This window comes from Strix aluco, chromosome 2 (assembly GCF_031877795.1).
Source record: "Strix aluco isolate bStrAlu1 chromosome 2, bStrAlu1.hap1, whole genome shotgun sequence".
NCBI classification, from domain to species: Eukaryota; Metazoa; Chordata; class Aves; order Strigiformes; family Strigidae; genus Strix; species Strix aluco.
In genome coordinates this window covers 43,988,142-44,010,066 of record NC_133932.1, presented here as the reverse complement: position 1 = coordinate 44,010,066, position 21,925 = coordinate 43,988,142, and the positions used below count along the sequence as shown (strand labels likewise).

Below are 21,925 nucleotides of genomic sequence, written 5' to 3'. Positions count from 1 at the left end.
ATCTTTATGATTATGTGAAATACTAAGTGGTCAAGACATTTATTTATACTTCTATTCCTCTTCCCAGCCCATCAAAATTCCAAATAAGACTGTAATTCCAATACTGAAATTTAAATAGAAGACTCACTTTATTTTTTCAAATATTTCTTTGAGTTGAAAGTATTATATATTCACTCTAATACTACGATTACTTGTTGTTGGCCTATATTGGTACTTGGAAGAAATTCTATGAGGCAGGAGTACAAATTTGTGGTAAAATTTAGATAAGATTATAATTTATTAGTGATACTTATTGATGGAATTAATTCATTATTCCACAAAGAAAGGGAAAGGGAAATAAACATTTTCTTTTTTCTGTAGGTTACATAAACCACTTCTGCACTAGAAATTTGTCACTTTGATTTATGATTTTTTTACTTAGAGATGTGCTTTCTAATAATCTCATATACATATGTAAATTTACCTTTATTCTATGTGTTCTTAAACTAAATATATTTAGAAATGTTTAATATTAATTTACTTCCACCACAGGATCTAAAGAAGGTCTCTCAGATTTCTTTGATATCTTAAAAGATTTCAAAAGTAAGACTTAAGTTAAAGCCTACAGAGAATAAAAAAATTTTTAAAAAAGCACACCAAACAGATAAAACCTAATAAATTGGAGTTGTTCATATCCCACATTATGCATTTAATTGGCCAAGCCTCCTTCAGTGCTCCCAAGATATTTAAACATTACACAAACACCATTCCAGGAAGACACTCAGCACTTAAGTCTCATCTCAAATACACAGTGACTACATATTAAAAACTGAGATGAGGAAAGCTAGTGGATTAAAGTATTCACAAGGTGTAGGTCTACGTGACTATAAGGAGCAGACGAAACTAAAGAGAACCACTTATTATTTTAAGAAAAGCCGAAGAATCATTTAAGATATCAATTTCTTGCTGCAGGCAAACAGCCTGTAACTTTGGCCATTAACAAACTCTGACAGACCAGAAAAGTGCAGTTCTGCACTTAAAAGCAAACGGACTAAATTACCACCAATTTTCTCCGATAGGATCAGGGCCAGTCAGAGGCATTTTAAAGGAGTTTTAAATCTAGCCAGAGCTCCTAGTTCTGACAGGGTAAGACTAACCAAAAAAAAAAAAAAGATATATAGTATGAATAATATACTACTTTTTTACACTTTTCAGGTGAACTGCTGTAAATACTGGGGTCTGCAAGGTAAGGTCTAGGAATACTAATGAATGAATAGAAACAAAAATGAGATTTGGTAAACTAATTTTTATATAGACAAATGGCTGTATTAAAAAAATGTATTTTCACAGCACATCAGCACATCATAATTATGTATGGAAAGTTCAGCTTTACACATATTTGAAAATACAAATCAAAATTTGAAAATTTTGCAAGTTTCCAATAAATTTACACATTATACTATCAGCAATCAAATTTAAGTAGTCATTCTCTGCAATTAGAATACAAGCAAAAACAACACCACAAATCCAAGTATCCACCATCTGCTTAAGTCCCTCGTTTACCTACCAACTGCTTTAACTCTAAAGAATGGAACAGCCTCAGTCACCGCCTGTGGCCGAGGAGCAACAATGCGCATTACAGATCCAGCAGAACTCGTAGATACAGGGCTTGGCTGTGTCGATGAGAAGTCTGCCCGAGGAGTATTAACTGGAAGAGTGAAGTCATATGCTGCCACCTAAAGGACAAGAATATCATTGTGGTCACTTGCCCAAAGAAGGTACTTGTAGGTACTTCTTAAACCATCTGAGTGATATTACTATTTCATAAGAATCATTGAAATTAATTTAGGACCTGATCATTATACTCAAAGGATGGTAGTTTATTAGCACCCAGTATCAGCCCTTTAAGCAAGCAGTGGCCAGCTATTTTTTCCCCCACCAAGGAAAAAACTGTATGCCCAAAAGCATCAGGGTTATCAGCACAGCTACAGACAAGGCTTCCGGTAAATTACTGTGTTGTGTTCCTCTCCAACCACTCTCCTGAGTGAAAAAAAGATTGGAGCAGTAGCCCAAATGCATAAGCATGAGCACAGGGAGGGGAACAAAGCTATGTAAATTAAGAAAGCCTTTCTCAAACACCAAAGAGGAAAGGTCAGCTGTTACGGTATACCCAGCACAAACAAAATGGACTCTGAGATCAAGGGGGAGCATGAGTTAAAAACGAGAAACCTCAGAATAAATAAAACAAAACAAAAAACTCTTAAAACTGTCATTGAATGCCACTGAATTCCAGGAGTCCAAATTCCAGTAATTTTGATCCTAGTTTTATCCCTGCAATCACATCTCCAAATAAGTAGAGTTAAGAATTTAAAATATAGCATGTTTTATACAAAATCATCTTTTTTGACAGACTGTGCACTTCAAAGACCAAATTTATTTCACAGGATACTTTCAAGGAGCCATTTCTTGGCTCTTGCTCTCTTTCCAAGGATTGATACAGTACAGCAGTATCTTCTTCAGACAAAAAGGTACGGATAACCATAAGAAAGGTAACAGAAGAAAAAAACCAAATCTTCTTCACTGAAACCACTGTTTCCTTCAAATTTTGTTTTAATCTTGAAGGCCACTGAAATCTCCAGAAAGGACTCTGGCCTATAAAATCTTCATGCTGCTTAAAATCTGCAACAAAACCAGCTATATAAAGAAGTTGTGAATCATTTAAAAGCTTTCAAAAACTGCAGAAAATAGTGCATCATGCTTCGCTTTCACATATGTGGTAGTGAGTAGAATATATAAATGACAGGAAAGAAAAATAAATAAAACTGTCCAAAGCCAGGACATGAGCCACATAACCATCTGTAACAGAATCAACACAGAACTTCGATAATGAGGAGCAAGTACGCAGCACTTAGTATCTGGAGTTCCAGCAGGGTTTGTACCACACAATTACGAACTCCTGGTGAGGGAGATGTGTGCTGAGCCTTATGGAACATTTTGTGTATTTGTACTTAGCAAGAGGAAAGCAGGGGTTGAGGGGAAGTTTTTCTAGTGAGATCCCCACAGTCCCTTGATTTATACTGATACTTCAAATCTGATCATTATTAGATTTTATAACATAGAATTGGCTTCTTAAAATTAACATCATGAATGCCATTTAAGATTTTTTAGTCACTAATGCTTAAGGTGTATCATAAACAAAGATTGAGTAAAAATCTCCTGATTTTACTTATATACTCTTCTTTTTTTAGTATGTCAAGTCACCCACATAAAATACTTCAAGTTACATTTTCTAAATATGGTCTTGTTGCATAAAACCACACAATTAAAAATTAGACTGAAAAGGATCTTTATAGTGTGAGAAGTTCCCTTCACTTCAAAGTATGTGCAAAATACATGATTTCATGTCACTAACAGTAGCTCCTTGCAGTTTTAGAAAAACAACTATCTTTTCTTACAGTAGAAATAATAAGCATTGCACTTCAAGGCTGTGAAATCCATGAAAAAAATCTTTTAAAAATTTTTGCAAAAATATAAGAGAAGTTTATCTACCTCTTTACATAAGAGATAGAACAGAGCTGAATACCAAATGATTATTTGGTAACCATGACAGCTCTTAAAATAAGAGAGAACTGTAAAGTGAACCAATACCAGAGAGGGGGAGGGGGGGGGGAAAACATTTACAGGACTCTCTAGATCAAGCATCTCATACAAAAGTCACAACACAGACACAATCTGAAGATCCCGTCACACTCCTTCAGCTGTACGAGAAGTTTGCTATACTGGGTATAGCATACCCAGTGTACATCTTCAGAAGTGTAATATGGAAAATGCTGCATAAATAACCAACTTCTCTCCCAAGCTTTATGGGTCACTAAGGAGAACAGAGAGATCACTGCACATCTCACACATCTCTGTGTCCGAGACTGCTCCCAGCCTTGGCAGCTCCCTATAGCCAGCAGGTATTTCCCTACACTGGCAATTCTAACACTTGAAACACCAATGCCAAGAACTGCAGTAAAAAAGTGAGCTAGAAAATCCTTCCCACCCCTAGCATGTATGACATATATAACAAACAATATAATGACACTAAGCTTCTAAAGCTTGGTAAGATGAAAATGCTTAGCCTATAATAGATATTATTACATCTTTGGCTGTGCAAAAGAGTACAGTCTAGCACTGCAATTGTTCTTCAGCAATGATGTTATGTTTAGTTTGTTTAGGTCAGACAATAAAAGGTGAAATCCCTTTAACCCTCTCCGAAACAGCTATTCGAAATTTGGTTTTCATCCCAACAATCAGGAAAATTTGGTTTAGTCTTACTATGCAACAAGGGCTTTCTTTGCTAAGAACCGGCAAACAAAATCAAATATGTGCAAGACACTCACTTAATTCACTACATGTAGGACATGATGTTCACTGAAAACCTGCATTTGCTTTGAAGTACAATGGTGCAAATTCAGAGCCAACATAACTCATAAAAATGTATTTCTATAATTAAGAACAAATAATAGACCTTTTGTTTCATTCATATGTATCTTTGTCTTATTAACTGCACAGTAACTAACCTGTACTACAAATGAAAATTTTTTTTTAAATTCTGTATACCTAGAAATCATATGATAATTCATACACATATATACAAGCACACAAACATACACACATTACTGAATCAGAACTAAAACTTAATTTCATTTTTGAGGACTTCACTTAGCAAGTAGAACCATTATTTTTCTTTTTATACATATTTTAAGAAAAAAAAAATGATTAGTGTTTAATCTCAAACTCCATAATGGAAAATTCTCTCTTGTAAGATTATATACTCAAAAAAATTAATAACAGTATTAAAAAAAAATCCTATACTATTACTGGACTTGCAGTTGCTTTTTAAATACTCTAAGAACACTTCACAGTTATTTATCTATTGAGATATTTTTCTGAAGCTGTATTTAACTTCATAAACCAAAGAATACAGCGAGGGGCAGGAAGTAAACAGCCTAGAGAGAGTTCTTTCACAAACACTCAAGGTTGTTTATATCATCATAAGAAATATTTTTCCTGTCCTGATTTACACTAATTACACACATTAACTGGAAAGGAGGCATCATCTACAAAGTGGTAGTTTTAGCAATTAAAATACTTCAAAAGAAGCTTTAAAAAGACTAGTCACATGAGGCAAAGGAGCTTTTTATTATGTGTTTCCATAGAACACCTCCAAAGGATGCCAGAAAAGGACATGCTTGTGTAGGCTGCCACCAGAAGATAACAATTCTTTAAATAAAACTGATATTCCTGCAAACTTTTATTTAGAGAGCATTTTAAAACACCTTCCTTTTTTTTTTTTTTTTGCTAGAATTGCTAAACAAATACAAGTTGTTGATTTTAAGAAATCTGCCTGATCAAAAAAGCTCTGCTACCAAAACTCATTTGAATTTATGAAATAGGTTTGATACAAAGTACAAGGTAGCTCTAAGCCCAGTGTTGGAGAGTGAACGTAGCTGACGCTTCCTGCCTCAGGCCTAACTACTCAGTATACCGAAAAAAAAACAAAAAAGGGAACAACTACCCCATCAACCATGCCAATTAAAATAGTATTTTATATAAAATTCATGCCTAAAAAACAAGCAAGCACAGTTATCAGGTTGAGGGGGGAATCTGAGAATAGAAAAAAAATTATTTTCTAAAAACACTTCCAAAGCAGTTACTTCATTTCTATCTTTACTAAGTACCCCAATGCAATAATATATTTTATGCTTTATAAAATATATTTTGCTGTGGGAGTGTCAGCTCTGTGCAGCTGTGGGAGATTCAATATGTTAAGAGTCAAATCATGTGTTACCGGTAAATGATTAAGAGGCAAGTTGGCATTGGCCTGTTAGCCCTGCACAGCTATGGGAGATTCAATACTTAAGAGCCAAATCGACATTGGCCATTTCGGGAAGCTCAGTTGTGGGGAGCTTGGTGAGAGATCAGCTTTTGCGGAGCTCAGTCAGAGAGTGAGCTTGGTGAAGGTGGAGAGCTCTGCTCAGGGAAGATCTGTGTAGGCCCGGAGAGGCCTGGAGAAGCAGCAAGGCTTGGAGGAGAAGCAGGCCTTGGAAGAGGGATGCTAAGCTGTGCTAGTGTGAAGAAGATGGCAGGCACTGAGACTGCCTGTGTGGTATGGAACTGTTTGTGGGATAAGAGTATTGATGACTGTCTAGTTGCTGATTTGTTTATTATGAAGTAAGAGCTTGGATGAGAGCAAAAGTATGAATTATTGTATGAGTATGTATTAATGTAAGAAGAGAGAAAAAGAGAGATTAAAGAAAATAAATAGCCCCTGCCCTGCAGAAAGAAAGAACATTGTGATGTGTGAATTATTTTGGCCGCTACAACTTAATACAACTTAGTACAATTTAAAGCAAGTTATTAAAATTTAATACATTTTGCTAATTGTTATTGTTATACAGCATATATTCTCAAGATTGAGCAAAAATTTTGTTATCAAATCGAGGAATCATATGGTTTCTTTAGCACAAAAAAATATGTGACATCTCCCTAAAATTACAGTACTTGCTTTCACAGTACAACTTCACAGGGAATTACAAGTAAATCAGTAAGCTAATTTAAGACTTAATTTTAAGTTAAAACATCTGTAAAGGATAATACTCTTGTATTTATCATAATATGCACTGTTCAAATATCTTGAAGCAGTGAAAGTCACTGAGTTTTTGTGTAAAGGCTTGTTTTATTTATAGCAGTAACATATGGATTCAGCAGTGATACAAGGAGAGAAAATGTGATGTACATTAGAAAAAATCAGTTTGATTCAAATTTAAACCTAACTGCAAAACCAAGAGTTTATGTCCTACAACTGTATACACATTCTCAACCTTCCCTAAGATTTAACATGAGCTTTTCCTTAAAACATATTTAAATCTTTCATGCAACCTAAATTCCCCAGCTTTATATTACAGATAAGCAGCTTTCCACAATGAATAATGTAACTAGTGTTCAAAGCCATCATTCAAAACACTGAAATAAAACTAAATCTTTCCCTTGTATATGGTCAGAGATGATGCACCAGCAACACCCTGTAATTCCACAGCTGCAGATTTTCCATAGAATTCATTTCTTACACCATGAATTCTGTTCTTTCATTTAAAAAAAAATACATCATTAAAAATGCCAAAAAATCCCCAAAACCACCTGTCACTTCTCTACAAAAAGCTTAAGCAATAAGCTCTGACAGGTGTGACTTGCTCGATTTATCTCAATCAAAGGCCCTCATAGGCATCATTATTACACAGCTGTGTATTTTGTCTTTTTTCCAAGATCCTGGAATTTGCTATTTTTCAGCAGGGTAAAAAAAAATAATGATAATTTTGAAGCAGTACACTCCTGCACCTTGCTTTGCCTGTTTTCCTTACCAAATCATGCATGCCACTGCTGCCCAGAGAAACACAGGGATAGTTGAGGAACGAAAATGAGCAAATATTTATAGTGACCACATGCTGCCTGTTTCCCTGGCACAAAACCAAAAGAATGAGGCGCTCCTCACTGTTACACAGACAGGTAGCCTGCAGAAAGTGAGCCATGGTCAGAAAAGTCACACTTCTATGCTTCTTAGACAGTACAATTTAAAACTCAGTTCAAAAATAATCACTGCTAGCAATCAATAAATAATATTATTAGTAATAATTCTTAGCTCTGTCTCTGGATAAGGATGAGGGAGCTACAACAGATACTTGGCCAGACAGTCATGGGGTTTTTTGTTTGGTTTTGGTTGGTTGGTTTTTTGTTTAATTACCAGAAATTTTTTTTCTATTCAGCTCTGAAATGAGAACCCTTCCTAACCTATCATACATTCAGCTGGCTAAGCCTCCTTATACTGTAGTGGAAAAAAAAAAAAAACCCAAACCTAACTGAAGCATCTCTCAAACAAAATTATATCAAAACAGAAAAGAAAGCAGCATACAGCCTATATACAAATACAATATTAAGAAGTATTTGCTAGCTTACCTATTTATATATATTTTCATATACTGTTTTCACTTACAGCTCTGACTTTTACAGCCAACAAACACCAAGGTTAAACTCTCTCCAGTGAGGCAGAGAACGCTGGCACCTCTAACACCTTCCAAGACACTGGAATAACAGGAAGACACAGCCAGGCCGTGTCTGAGCAGCATCCTAGCCTTATCTATAATGCATCGACTTCATTTTACCACTCAGAATACTGAATTATCTCAAATTTTTTTAGATATTATTTTATAAACATACCAACATACTTCATCTCTAAGAGCATTTTTTTATGTCATGTATTTTTACATACTTTTAGTAAGAATGGGAGAAGCTATTCAGAGTTCCTATGTATTTACTTCATTTGTTGGTTCGAAGCTTTCTGAGGCAGAAGGAAAGCTATTGCCAAGTTGATTTTTAGCAGAATTCAAGATTGCACTCAAGACTAAATACTTGAAGCCTTCCATTAATAATTCAAGTAGTTTTAACAGAATTTTAAAGTGTATTAAAAAAATTTCATGCTTTTGTGATTTTTTTAAGTCAGCGCTTCTGAATAATTTAAATTTTTCCTTAGTTCTAGTATCCACTTTCTTAGCAATAACATCAACATAGTGGGTTTTTGTTGGTTTATAGGGTAGTGTTGTCAGTAATGACTACAACAGCAGGAACTTTTAGTAGAACCAGAAGGTGGACAGAAAAGAATGCGACTCAATGGGATACAGAAGGTTTGTAGCAGCTGGGAGATAAGCTGGGTAAGAGCAGTTGTCCGGAAAATGGTGATGAGATCAGAGAAACAGCTGTTCAAGTGCAGAGGCAGGAAACAGCACTGAATAGGCGAAGCTCAATATACAGAGGAGATTAGAGTATTTTCAAGACTGGGAAGTCAGGAAAGAGAAGGAAGAAATCTGGTGAGAATAGGGGGAAATCTAGATGAGGTAGAATGATAACTCTGATCCAAGAGAGAATGTTTTAAGAATCTGTAACTAGTAAGAGTTTCTGATCACAATAAGAGATGTGGGTACATGGACTATTTTCTTAACAGAACTGGTTTTTATTAGTATTCTACTTTGCAGGAGTTAAATTAAAGAAAAGCTACAGCATCCTGGGGAGTACATATACTTCCAGATGCTTCGTTTAGTCACGCCATACTGGGCAACAGAGTTTTCAAAGTTCTCTTCATTTAACATTAGTCAGTGCTATTGCTGCCAGGTATCAGTGCTGCACTCTGAGTGATGTAAACTTGACCACCAGTGGGTTGTAAGTGTATTTGGGCACGCCTTGCATAGCAATAAGCAAGTGGGCCCCTGATAGGCAGGCAATAATACATGTGGAGCAGAAGGGAAGCTCTGGTTGAACAGTGAGCTTACCCAGCACCAAGGGCAGAGGGAGACAGAAAGACTGTGAGCACGTGGAGAGAGGGTAAAACTGAAATAAAGACATTTCATTAAAACAACACTTATTAGTTGGTTATGAGGTATAAGATGCCCCAGGAAAAATTCCTTTTTAAAGTTCTTTATTCCTTTGCTTCTGAAGGAAGTTGTTCTCTTTGGCAAAAATTATTCTCAAGACTGGAAAACCACATAGACACAGAGTTTGAAAAAATAAAAAAGGATGACATCAGAAAACCGTATAAACAAATCTGTAATCAATAGATGCAATATATTATAGAGATTTTTGTTTTTTAAGAAAAGCAGTCACAAAACAGATCCAGTCAAATGTAAGTATATATATAATATATACATATATATATATATATATATAATTAAAGCAGACTGCCAACTAGTATAACCTTCTCTTCAGTTAGGTTACCATACCACCAGTATCAAGTGACAGCTGGAGATGCTCATCCATAACGAATAGTAATACTGATGAAAAGTGAAATTAAACAAAGAACCATCTGCTACTTCCTCAGTCTTCAGAAATATTAATTTAGTTAATCACTTGAATTTACAGCAGTGTCAGTAGCAACACTTCCAGTCTTCACCCATCCTGCAACTTGACAAGGAAAGAAAATCATAACAGAGCTCAACTGTAACAATGGGAAATAAGAGTACTGAGAGGCAAACAAAATGCCTGCTTGGATGGGGCGGGGGGGGGAGCGGGGAGGGAGGTGGGCATTTCAGATTTTAGAGAGTTGCTATTTCACTGGTCTGTAAGGGGACGACTGACCTTCCACTACACTCTTTTCTGCTATAGTGGAGAATAAAAGATCACTTTGTACAGCAGCACTATCACCAGAGAAAATCCAATGCCATAAGCAAGAACAGAGCTGTCAAATTTCAGGTTATGGTTCCCATCAATATGTACATGGTTTAGATCTTATAATGCAGTGGTGTGCTTTTAGCCACTGAGATTAAATGGAAAAAAAAAAACCCTGCATCTACAGTGCTGATTAGAAATACCTCTGTTAAATACTTTATAAGACTTAGGTTAATTATTTTATGAAAATAAACCGAAATTGAGGCCTTGGAAGTTAAACAATTGTTACCTGTTAAATCCTACATATAGTATACACCCTTGTATCATCCATAAAACAATATTGCTAGACCTTTTTTTAGTATTTCTGACCCTATTTGTAATTTTTTAATCAGTGCATTTGTGACATTCTATTTTTATAGAACTCCTAACTGAATTTTCTGTACAGATGCTGAAGTAAAAAAAAAAAAAAATTCAAAAACATTAACCACTAGCTTAACTAAGCTAAAGTATTCATTACCTTGTTCCCATCTAATCTACAAACAGAGCAAACTCATCAAAAGTATATTCTATTCCAAAGTAATCAGATGATACAACATGAAAAACAGGGAAGAATGGAAACAGGGGATTTGGAAAGTTCTTACAGAAGGGCATTACAATTTTAGCAACCATTTATTTTCTCTGTTCAGTGTGGCTTACTAGAAGCTAACTGGCAGTTACAAAGCAGTATTTTGTTTCTCATTTCTACTGACAATCTTTCAATTAGAACAAAAAATTTAAATGTTGTTGAATACTTATGATTTTAAACCAAGATATGTTCTTTAAGAGGATGCTGTTACAACAAGATTGCTTTTGTAAATGAAATATGCATCTCAGAGGACTTTACTGGTAAAATAAAAATCAAAACTAGTTAAGTTTTGAAGCTTGGTGGTAAGAACAGTAATAATATATGCCTACTTATTAAAAGTTCAAACAATCTTTTCCCAATTTTTGTTTTACATAGCTCTGCACTACTTTATGTACTTCTTTTTATTTATAAGGGAAGATAGCCTTTCCACATTCCAATTTCACCATTTGAAGCCAAATATCTATATTATTTTGTATTAGTTATTGTTTAACTGGTTTGAATTTCACACTTAGCAAGAGACAGCCACTAAAAAGTACTATTATAAATACTAAGAGCCTTAACACTGGCCTTAGTGCAGCCAGAATTTCATCTTTGGAGCAACATGCTGCTAGAATATGATTTTAGAATGGATAAATGTGATTGTCTGACAGATGACTTGACCCTTTGAGATAGAGTGAAGCATTGCTGGTGATGCTTGTCCAAGCCCTTCTTAAGAGTCTTCAATAATGGAGATGTCTTCTCAGATAATTTATTCCAGTATTTGACTCTTTTTGTTACAATGAGTTTTTATATCCAGTCTAATCCACCTGGCATAATTTAAACCCACTACTCATTATCTACTGCAGTGAACAAACACATATAAATTATATTCCACAGAATATTGGAAGTTAGTTCCATTTTTTACACAGTTTGTGCTTTCTGGACTTCTGATCAATTCCGTTGCTTTCTTTTGGACTTTCTTTCCCAGAGAAATTTTCCCATTTCTTTAAGTATGGCATCCCAAATGGGAAAAGTGTTCCAGCTGAAGTGTTATCAGCACTGAAGTGTTATCAGCACCGATTAGAATAATTTTTTTACTTGCTTTACTAACTATTCCTATTTATATAAATCAGTATGGTGTCTCCCTCTAAATTCTTATTCAGCTTGTGATCTACAATACCATACACACAGATCACTCAAACATTATCTAGTCTTGCATTTCTATTATTGACCCTTCCTACTTAAGTTAAAATGTCATCATTTTTCCTCACTGAGTTTCTCTGCAGTTTGACAATAGCTCACTGGTGATATTCTGTGTGTACCATTTTGCAAACAGTTACATACTTTCCCAATAATGTATCTAGTCTAAATCTGACTGCCTTGCTTATGAGAATGTTGCAACAGGCAGTGTCAGGATACTTAAAGATATATCTAATGCTTCTCCCTTAATCTCAACACCTGCTATCCTATAGGAGGAAATTAATTTGGTTTGAAATAGGTTATTTTTTATGAATCTATTGACTCGTGTTCTGTCAGGAAAAATCATCTCAGAGTAGTGAATGTACTATAAATTCACACCACCAGTTATTTCACAACAGCTTCCATGTGTACACAGAATCTAAGCCAACAGTAATAAGAGGAAGAAAATCAGTGTTACAGACACAGCCTGTGACACATATTATTTGAATGATGCTTTGAACAAAGGAATTCCCTTTTATTCAAAAACTAAAGTGCTGGGAAGGAGAAAGGGGGGGAAGTGAAAAACATAATATTGTTGACCCTTCCAAAATGCATTGTCTCTGATATGAATTTATTTTTTTAAGGTAAAAATGCAGCTAATGCAACAGGTTTATGTGCTGTAAAAGTAGTCCCCAGCTGCTTGTTCTGAAGCTCGCTCATAATATCAAAGACTAAGTTTTCTTTCATTTCATTGTTCTCCAAATATGTGGAAACCCCAAACCCTCCCTTTCTAAAGCATTGTCTAATAGGTTTAAGATTTAAAATTTGCTATAGTACTCTCTATTGACACCTACTGCCAGTAAAATGGTATTTTCTTGATGTAAAAGTAACCCATAGTCTTATAACTTCAATTTATTTCCCTCAAATAGCTCAGTCAGAAAGCAACTTTGCCAATCTTTGTGACACATAAAAATCCTACTTTTGCAGTCCCTTGGTCATCTGAGAGTTAAAGCATGAACAGCTGCAAAAAGAAAATGGCTGCCAGCTTGTTGAATGATTTAATGAATGCCTGGTAAGACATTTCGATTTAAGTTTATACCTTTTCAATTTTTAAGTCATTGAGAAAGTGTGTACGCAAATGTTTACAGAAAGCACCAAAAGTTATATAAAGGTTATTTCAGAACTTGTTTTAAGAACTGGATTACTATTATGAAACTACTGCACACACAAAAATGTGCATCTCAAATGTCTATGTTATTTCATCATAGAAATATCACAGAGCATCATTTTAATTGAGTATAATCACCATCAGCCCATAAACTTACCTCTTTTGGCATGAAGGACAGCAGGCACTGCAAAGATGACTTTCCCTTTAAGTTAACCGAATACAAATAAGGCTTTGAAGAACAGCGGTCAACCACTGTCAAACAAAATTCAGAATCAAATTACAGATGTTATTACACTAAATATCAACTTTGTAATAGCTGCAGCACTTCAGTGATTTCCAACATAAGGTATCTGTATATTTGTATGGTAAACATTTCTCAGAAAGTTATGAATGAACGATTTCTCTTAAGGATTCTGAAGGTAATTTTGAGACATGTTAATCACCAGCAATTTTCATTTAAGTTATTGATTTGGGAGAACACAACGTTTCAGAAAAAAAACACAGTCATTTACCTTTGAATAAAAGCATTAGGCAAAAATAGTTAACTGTGATAATGAAAACTAAATATAATAATGAAAACCTAATACCACAGGGATAAAATTAGTTGGCTGAAACTGTTTTCTAAATGACTTTTAGGCATCATCTACACTACAGAAGAATTAAGGCTTGGTTCATTTTTCAGACTTTCATGTTAAACTTTAAGGCACTGGCAGGAGCATGGGTTTCCAACAAACAAGGTAACATTCCTCTGAGGTCAGTATTCATCCTGAAACACCAGGATCAGTATTCACTATTTGAACAGTACTGGACCTGACTGGATGTCACATTACTTGTTCCAAGCACAAACTCTGATCTAGAATCATGTGCAGTGAGTCGATTCCCATGCTGGGTAGTTGCCTGTCATAAACAGTCTTACAGTTCTTGTCCAAGTTAAGATGACTGACTAGGACCCCTCACCTTCCCTTTAAAGTCCACCACATAGTAAGAAAAGCCCTTTGTTCTTGTCAGATCATTTTTTGTCACCATTCACATATAGCTCTACATAAATATACAACTAAATAGTGTAATACTTTCTTGAAAGAGTCCCAATTTCCTGAGCTTCCAGGGATAAGAGACCATATATGCATAGCTGCAAAATTCTCTCATGAATAAAGATGTTGGAACAGTAGAGGAGATGCCAGGACTGAAGTAAAAAAGGATGAGCAACAATGAGTGAAGGATAAGAATCTGCACTAGTTCTATCAAGAAACAAAGAACAGCAATCTAATTCCACATATTGCCCCAATGTCATTCTCAGTTGGGCATCATGCAGAACAGAGATCCTGCAATTAACCTGCAGCCATCCTGTACCATTAGGAAAAAAGAGAAGTCCAGACCCTTATACTGATGATGAATTAACTAAACAGTAAACATTGTCAAAACAGTGGGTAAAAGTCCATGAATAGGAAATGAACATAGTTGTTTGGCTTTATTTGGGTTTTTAAATTGTTTTTTTAATTTAAGCTGATGAGAGGGTATTCAACCTGGGGTTTTTTAACATACCTTAGCAACTATAGGAAAAAAAAAAAAAGGGAAGAAAAAAAATTTCTGCAGGCAACCTGACATTTTCCAAATGCTTATTTTTGGCAAATGTCATTTTACAGGCAAACCAAAATGTCTCCTCTTAATTTATATTAAGCAGCACTTTTAAAATAATTGCTTTAGGTTTTCTTAAATCAGAAAATTTGTATACCAGAAATAGTCTGACAGATTTTCTCTTAGCATTATCCATTCTTTATGAAAATTCTAGTATAGCAAAAGTAAATACCTGAATGGTCATTGGCATTCAATTTAAAATCCTTATACTTAGAAAAATCAAACTCCACTCTGGTACTTGCTCGTCCTTTGTTCTGCAGCAAAAACGGAATTGATTTTGTAGAATTGACATAAACACCACCAAAGTCAAATAGTTCCTGTAAGTTTAAAGAGAAAAAAAATTGGGTCAAAGCACTGTGGAGTCAAGTTTATAACTGAACAGAATGTGAAAAATGTAATTGTTCAAAGATTCACAATTTATAATACAATAACAGTGTTGGTTAATCAACTGTCTTGCATAACCCCTGTCTTTAAAATCTTTGCAGGACATGAAATGCAAGAGTTTAGAATTCAATACGTAAGTCCAGTTACACCATCAGGAAAGTTTTCATCATTCAGTAAACAGATCAATGGATTCCTTTTCCTCCTATTGCATTTTTTTCTATATCTACTCTACACAAATCCCCTCTCTTTTAACATACTTTTTCCAGATTGTCAAGTTCAAAAGCAAAAGCTGTCAGCTACCATTTAGTGCAACTGCTATATGTACATTTAGTTTTTAATTTCTCAAGTTCTTCTCCTTGCTAATTTTCTCAGGAAGTTATAGGAAAAAATTTAAAATATGAACTAGGGATGACCCACTTGAACATCTAGATAAAGCAAAACACTATAAATCTTAACAATTGCTACAATTTCTTCATACTTACCACATCAATGTTTATTTCAGGGATCTCTACAAATCCACCAATCCCAAGCACTAGTACTCCTGAATTTCGCACTGCTACCTAAGTGAATGGATGACATTAAGACTGTTCACAAGGTCATTTTAACATAACTATCTCACCAAATCTATCATAATTACATGGAAAAAAAAAAAAAGGTTAAAAAAACCCAAAACAAAGAAACAATGTACCCCACAGATATAGTGTGTAGACGTTCAGCATAATTTGTAATGAAAACATGAAAATAACCCTGCTCTTTATAATAATGCATTTTTGTTATGGAAATAGGGAGGAATATAAAATGCCTTAATTTTCTAGAACATATATATACAGATTCCAATGAGATTTGGCTTCAAAGAAGAACCAGTCATACCTCTGCGGCATACCATATCTGGGATAGTCACAGCTGCCAATTAAAAAAAACCCAACCAAACAAAAAAAACCCCAAACCAACAAAGTTTTAGAAAAGACCAGTCTTCTGCAGACAAAAATACTGTTGCAAGAGGCTGTATCACTAGAATGAACAGTTTTCTGCAACAGAAGAAAGCTGAGTGGATGGGTTAGATCTATTCAGCAGCTGTGAGTATTGGAAAGTATATTACAACACAAATTGCTTGACAGAGATGCTGGTACAAAGTAGATACTATTGTTCTGACCAATGCTAAATCTGTTTTAGAAGTGGAAAAAAGAAATGGATACTAGGTTTAGAGAGCATAATGTAGGCAGCCACAGAAGATGGAGAATCCAGGATTAGAGTCAAAAAAAGTAGCAGAGATCAGCCCCATGAGACCATCCTTTCTCCTATTCTCACTTATCTCACCAAGGACAAGTTCAGGAAGCAGGCGTGCAGAAAACAAAATAGGATTAGATGTTTATTGCACTCCTATTATAAAATCAAATCTACTAGTAAATCCACCTCTGAGATGGCCACAAAAAGAAGTCGAGAAATTAAAGACACTGCACTATTCCAGTCCTGCTCCTCTGTAGATGATAAAAACTGCAGATATGTCTGCCATGATCTTCTGAAGACAATCACGTTAGTTTCAACAGCTTGCCAATGGTACAATATGAATCAGCTCAAACTGAAGGGCTATTTTGATACTTCAGAGCAGGACTCAGACAAAACAACAGAATAGGTTATAACAGCCATGAACTGCTGTAAGAAAATTTATTTCTTTTTCATAAAAAGCATTAGAACACTGGAGATAAAATCCAAAAGATGCTCAAATGTACACATATCTCCACACACAAACACACAACATAACACTCAAAAGACCAAGTTTTTAATACCTTCACTCTTGTATCAAAACTGATTTTTGCAGTTGGAGTGAAACAGATTTTGAGATCAGCATGGCCTCCCACAGGTACCACCCCTTCAGAAGGTGTGATCACCATTCCAGGCAGTGGGTTTGAATCAAGAACCTTCAAACACAAACATGAAATATTAATAATACTGAAATATATCTATCATGAAGATTTTATATTCTTACAAGAGGAACATTCATAACATATAACGCTAACTTGGACTTAGAAATTTCAGGCAAAAATACAGGTAAACAAAGTAACGTAAAAGATTCCTAAATATAATGATTGTAAGCTTCCACTATGAAATAATTTTTGCACATCAGTTGGAAATTTCACATTCTGGTTTTCGGGTTGTTTTCATTAAGTTATTAAAATTAAGACCTGCTATCTAGAAAGTCTCCACAATATTCTAGAAAGCATTTTTCCAGTGACAGATAAACTCACTGCTTCTGTTTTGACATTCACAGTAAGAAGACAGGACATAGATCCTAATACTGTAAAGTTCAGTAATAATACTAGGAGTAAATATTCAGTTTACCCACAGTTAGTAAGGGCAAAACAGAATTCGTTCTCTTCTAATGCACTCCAAAATAGATAACTTTTTAAAGTATAGCTACACAAGTGATAATGACCAAGACCAGCCAGCCACCTCTTGGCTTAAGAGTAACTGTAGAGGCTTAAAAGGCTGGCTATGTTTGTCTTATTGATTATGCTGATTTTATTCTTTCAGGCCCTTTCCCTAAGAGTGTAGTAATACTACTTGTTAATACAATGCTCAGCTGATAAACAGAGAAATACAGTACAAATCAAAATACATTTATCAAGTTTCTTAGTACCATAGTAATGTAGCAACAAAAATTCTGAGGATTTTAATGAAAATTATTTTGCTTCACTAAATAAATACAGCTAATCATTCTGTGATTAGGAGAACTAATGAGGTTAGGTTTCCTACTAATTCATGTACTATGTCTTTACCCACTCTGGCATCCATCTCATCTCTTATTCAATTCATAATACAACCTATCTTCCTCTCAGATGTTAGTCTAGCAAAGTAATCACATTTGCTGTGACGAGTCTGGGTCTATGCATGCACTGATTGGGCAGTCAGTGTGAATAGGATGACTCGCCAGTTTGCTCTGTCTCAAAATATAAAAACATCCAAGCTGTAACTGCTTTTTTCATAGGGAGACCAGTATAGGGTTCCACCCTCATCACTGGTTATCGTGAAACTTCCAGAATCTTTTAGACCATTACCGCTTTGCTTGTCTGTCAGTCTATCTGTCCATCAATCCAAATTTGACAGAGGAACAGAATTCCTATTCACATAAATCTTGTTTCTACCGAAAACTAGACAAAAGCTAAAGTAGGTGAGTATCTAATAACTGAGAACACAAAACTGTGACTTGATCTGATAAAATGAACCCCCTTCTCCCTCCCCACCCTAAGAAATTAAATATGCTTAAAATAATTTTAACTTACTTGGAAGTACGCATGATTGTATCCTATGTTTTGAAGAGTGGCTGTCTTACAAGTAGATAAACCTAGTGGACTATGACTGAAGGGTATCCTTTGTTCCATAAACTGAACTTTGGTAGTACCAAGCTATAAAAAAAGAAAACAAGCAAACTAAATACAAATAAATAATTCAGGCTAATTTTCTTTTCATTACATAATGAGCTAATATACTTGTGGAAATGCATAAATTAGAAGTATTCAAATAGACAAACACAGTTTAAGTGTCAGACAAGATTTACTCAACGTATTGAATTTATCTAGATTCAAACTGAACAGACACAACCCCAGAGATATTTCTGGGCTAATTTCAAGACAAATAAAAATATATTAATTAAATTTAATTTAAAAGCACAAGCTCCATGATTTTTTTTAATTCTAAATGTGTGATCAGGAGAGGACTTCAGAGTTTTTTAATAGCAGTAGAAATGCCAATATTCTAATTTACACATATCCTGGTTTACATATGGCAATTTCCAAGGCTTCTTAAGAAGAGGAAGAAAAGAAAAAAAGCTAGTGGTAAAAAAAAAAATAAAAGAGAAAGCCAGAACATAAAAAAAAGGGAAAAGTTTTCTTGGCTCCCAAAATGAAAGTTTAGATCATGCAGCCAGTAGAATACAGTGGGGGGGGGGGGGGGAAAGCCTGTCTCCTTCACACCTCCAGCATGTAACTTAACAAATGATTAACCTAAACTGAATTTCACTGTTTAGAAGACTATCCAGAACACTGCTTTTCAAATCATTAAATACCATATTCAAATAACAATACAAAATTATGTTACAGCTTGTTGTTACCCTGAAGCTCTGAAACATACCTTCCCACACACACCTTGATTTCTATCCCTTTATTTATCTAAAGAACTATCATACCACCACTCAACCTTTGTTTGGCTAAACTAAGCAAACCAAGAAGAACAATTACCGCTTAATACATAAGGACCACTAAGTTATGGTGCCAAAGGAAGTATAACATCAAAAGCAAGAAAAAGGGAAATTGTCTTTGTCTTGCTTTCTCCATCGTCTTTGGAGCAATATTTTTTTGATAAACATGTCAAATAGAAGCCATATGAAATTAAAATATTTGTTGAATACATCATAATAGAAATACATTTAAGAAATTACTTGTTTTAAAAAAAACATGCTTTTTGCTTCTCTAAATCTGCTGTAGGAATTGTTACCTTTGCAAAACATTTCAACTTAATTGTGTTTCCTTTACGCACACACAAGTTGAATTCTCCTGCTTCTGGAGAGTTGAACCCTGGATGCCAAACAACTTCACACTCCAGATCTCTGTAGGCCTCCACAAAGCCTAAATAAATGTGCATGATTTATATGTTATAGAATACGCATGTACAATTATCAAATTACATTATATAATTAGAAATAACATAAGCACATTTAAGTGAAATGACCTTCTATTACTGGAGACTAAGCCTACATTTCAAAGGTGTTGAACAGTATGCTGAATTAAGTAAAATTGGTTTCTGAATCTTCATGAAAATTGCATAATCTGTTTATTAGTAACCTGCAGTAAAACATTCTTAAAGTTCACTGGTATTTTTTAGCCATGAATTACTCAAATCGTCAACATTTTTAAAAATAAAAGAACAGACTATCCTTCTTGTAGAACAACTACTTTGGGAAAGACCATATACATTTTCTTTTTGCAACTGAGTCTGAACTCATATCAGGAGAAGTATCTTTTCTCAAGAATCAGAGCTCACCAAGCTCCTGGTCGAGCCAAATCTTGTTTGAACTGTGTAATGCCAATTCACTTAACAGTTTGTTCTTTAATAATGGAGCTCCAACATACTCCTGCAGAACACTATCTTTCCAAGGAAAGAAGGTAAAAGCTGATGTCTCACTTCTAATAAATATTGATCCATAATGCAAGTGGAAACTAATCCCAGATTGAATTCCATTTGTGTCACTCAGACTGTCTACATCAACTTCTTAACAGCTTCATTCATACAGTGCTTTTGGAAAATTTCCTATCCTGATGAGCTGTATTAGATTGCTAACTGCCATTAAATAGCTGCCTCACTTTTGAAATATCAGCAATCTGGGCTGAGAAAAATGGTTACATAAGCATTGCTGGCTGGGCATAGATCAGCAAAGTGGAGTGAGTACACACTCAGGGTAGGGCTTATACAGGGAGTGCTGCTGTATTATTAACACTGTAATCTGATACTACTTTTGGGATACACCGATATTGCCCCAAATCTAGAAAACGTATAGTATCAGCTAAATGTTTGTCTTATTTAACATTATTAACATTTAAGGTATGTGCACACACACTATACGTGTATAGCATACCTCTGGCTGGTTGTATAGAAAATGCAGTTCCTCTGTCTGTAATTATAGGTTTCCAGGTAAATTCAGCAGGATGGTTTCTGGGATTGTATACCCTGACAGTTGTTCTAAATTCTGTCTCTGCTAGGTAGCCAGGAATAGGATTTAAAATAAGTTCTCTTGCAGACAGCTCAAGTTCAACAGATACTGCTTTTGCAACTACCAGCACATGCCCAAGGTGCTGGTTGTTTATTGTGTAAGTGAAAGATCTGTAACATAAAAATATATATTTCTCAGTATTTTAATATACTTATTATGTTGTAGTCAGAGTAAAATTTATGTGAAATATAATCATTAGCAAGAAAATACTTAACAAAACAATTGAGTGTAAACACACAGTTAAGACTGACAAGAGAAAGCAATTTGTAATTGTTTTACGTACAACTTAAATCATGTCAAAAGCAAAGATTATCCTGACGATCGAACTCATACAGTGATTTTAACAGCATTAGTAAAGTGAGAGTTCCATCTCCATACTAGAAAGCAAGAAAACAGTTTGCCTATACATTTACCCATGAGCTGCATCAAAAGATCTGAGCATAGATGCAGTGATGCAACACTTTGTCCCAAAGAGCACAGCAGTTTCCATAAAATTTCTCTTAACAAATAGACTGTAATAGAAAACCTTTTTCCCTGATATACCTGTGGCTATATGGGCTTTTGACAGGACAGTTTGTTGGATTTTTTTAAACCCTAAGAAACATTACTATACTAGCAAAATTTTGCAACATAAAACTGCATTAATTATTGCAATATCACCACAAATAAGTGTACACCATTAACGCTGAGTTTAAACCATCCACATGCTTTTTATTGTTTTTTAATTCTACTGCTGCAAAGAAATATGTAAATAAAGAGAAATATAAGAAGCCTTACCTTTTAAACATTCCAGGAGTGTTTGTCTCAAATACAATTGGAATATGAGTCTTCGTAAGAGGAGGCACCACCTGAGACAATGGACTTGTCTGCTGTAATTCATCAATTTCAATCCCAATTTGTATCCATATATGAACTAACAAGTTATTGATGATGTGCAGTTTTCTGGCTGTTGTAGAATACACACAAACATCACCAAAATCCATAGTAGAAGGACCTGGAATATATAAGAAATAAG

The 21,925-nt window shown here is 34.8% G+C and overlaps 1 protein-coding gene across 1 annotated transcript in view; it reads right to left on the bottom strand.

Moving 5' to 3' along the window:
- The window catches only part of CFAP47 (cilia and flagella associated protein 47), a 347,392-nt gene that overhangs the window by 303,797 nt on the left and 21,670 nt on the right, over positions 1 to 21,925 (bottom strand). Inside the window, exons 14-22 of the mRNA XM_074816879.1 lie at positions 21,688 to 21,904; positions 20,776 to 21,020; positions 19,638 to 19,768; positions 18,428 to 18,550; positions 16,934 to 17,065; positions 15,629 to 15,706; positions 14,935 to 15,079; positions 13,285 to 13,379; positions 1,547 to 1,715 (exon numbers count right to left, since the gene is read on the bottom strand). Coding sequence (XP_074672980.1) covers positions 1,547 to 1,715; positions 13,285 to 13,379; positions 14,935 to 15,079; positions 15,629 to 15,706; positions 16,934 to 17,065; positions 18,428 to 18,550; positions 19,638 to 19,768; positions 20,776 to 21,020; positions 21,688 to 21,904 — 1,335 coding nt within the window. The remainder of the gene's footprint in view (positions 1 to 1,546; positions 1,716 to 13,284; positions 13,380 to 14,934; positions 15,080 to 15,628; positions 15,707 to 16,933; positions 17,066 to 18,427; positions 18,551 to 19,637; positions 19,769 to 20,775; positions 21,021 to 21,687; positions 21,905 to 21,925) is intronic.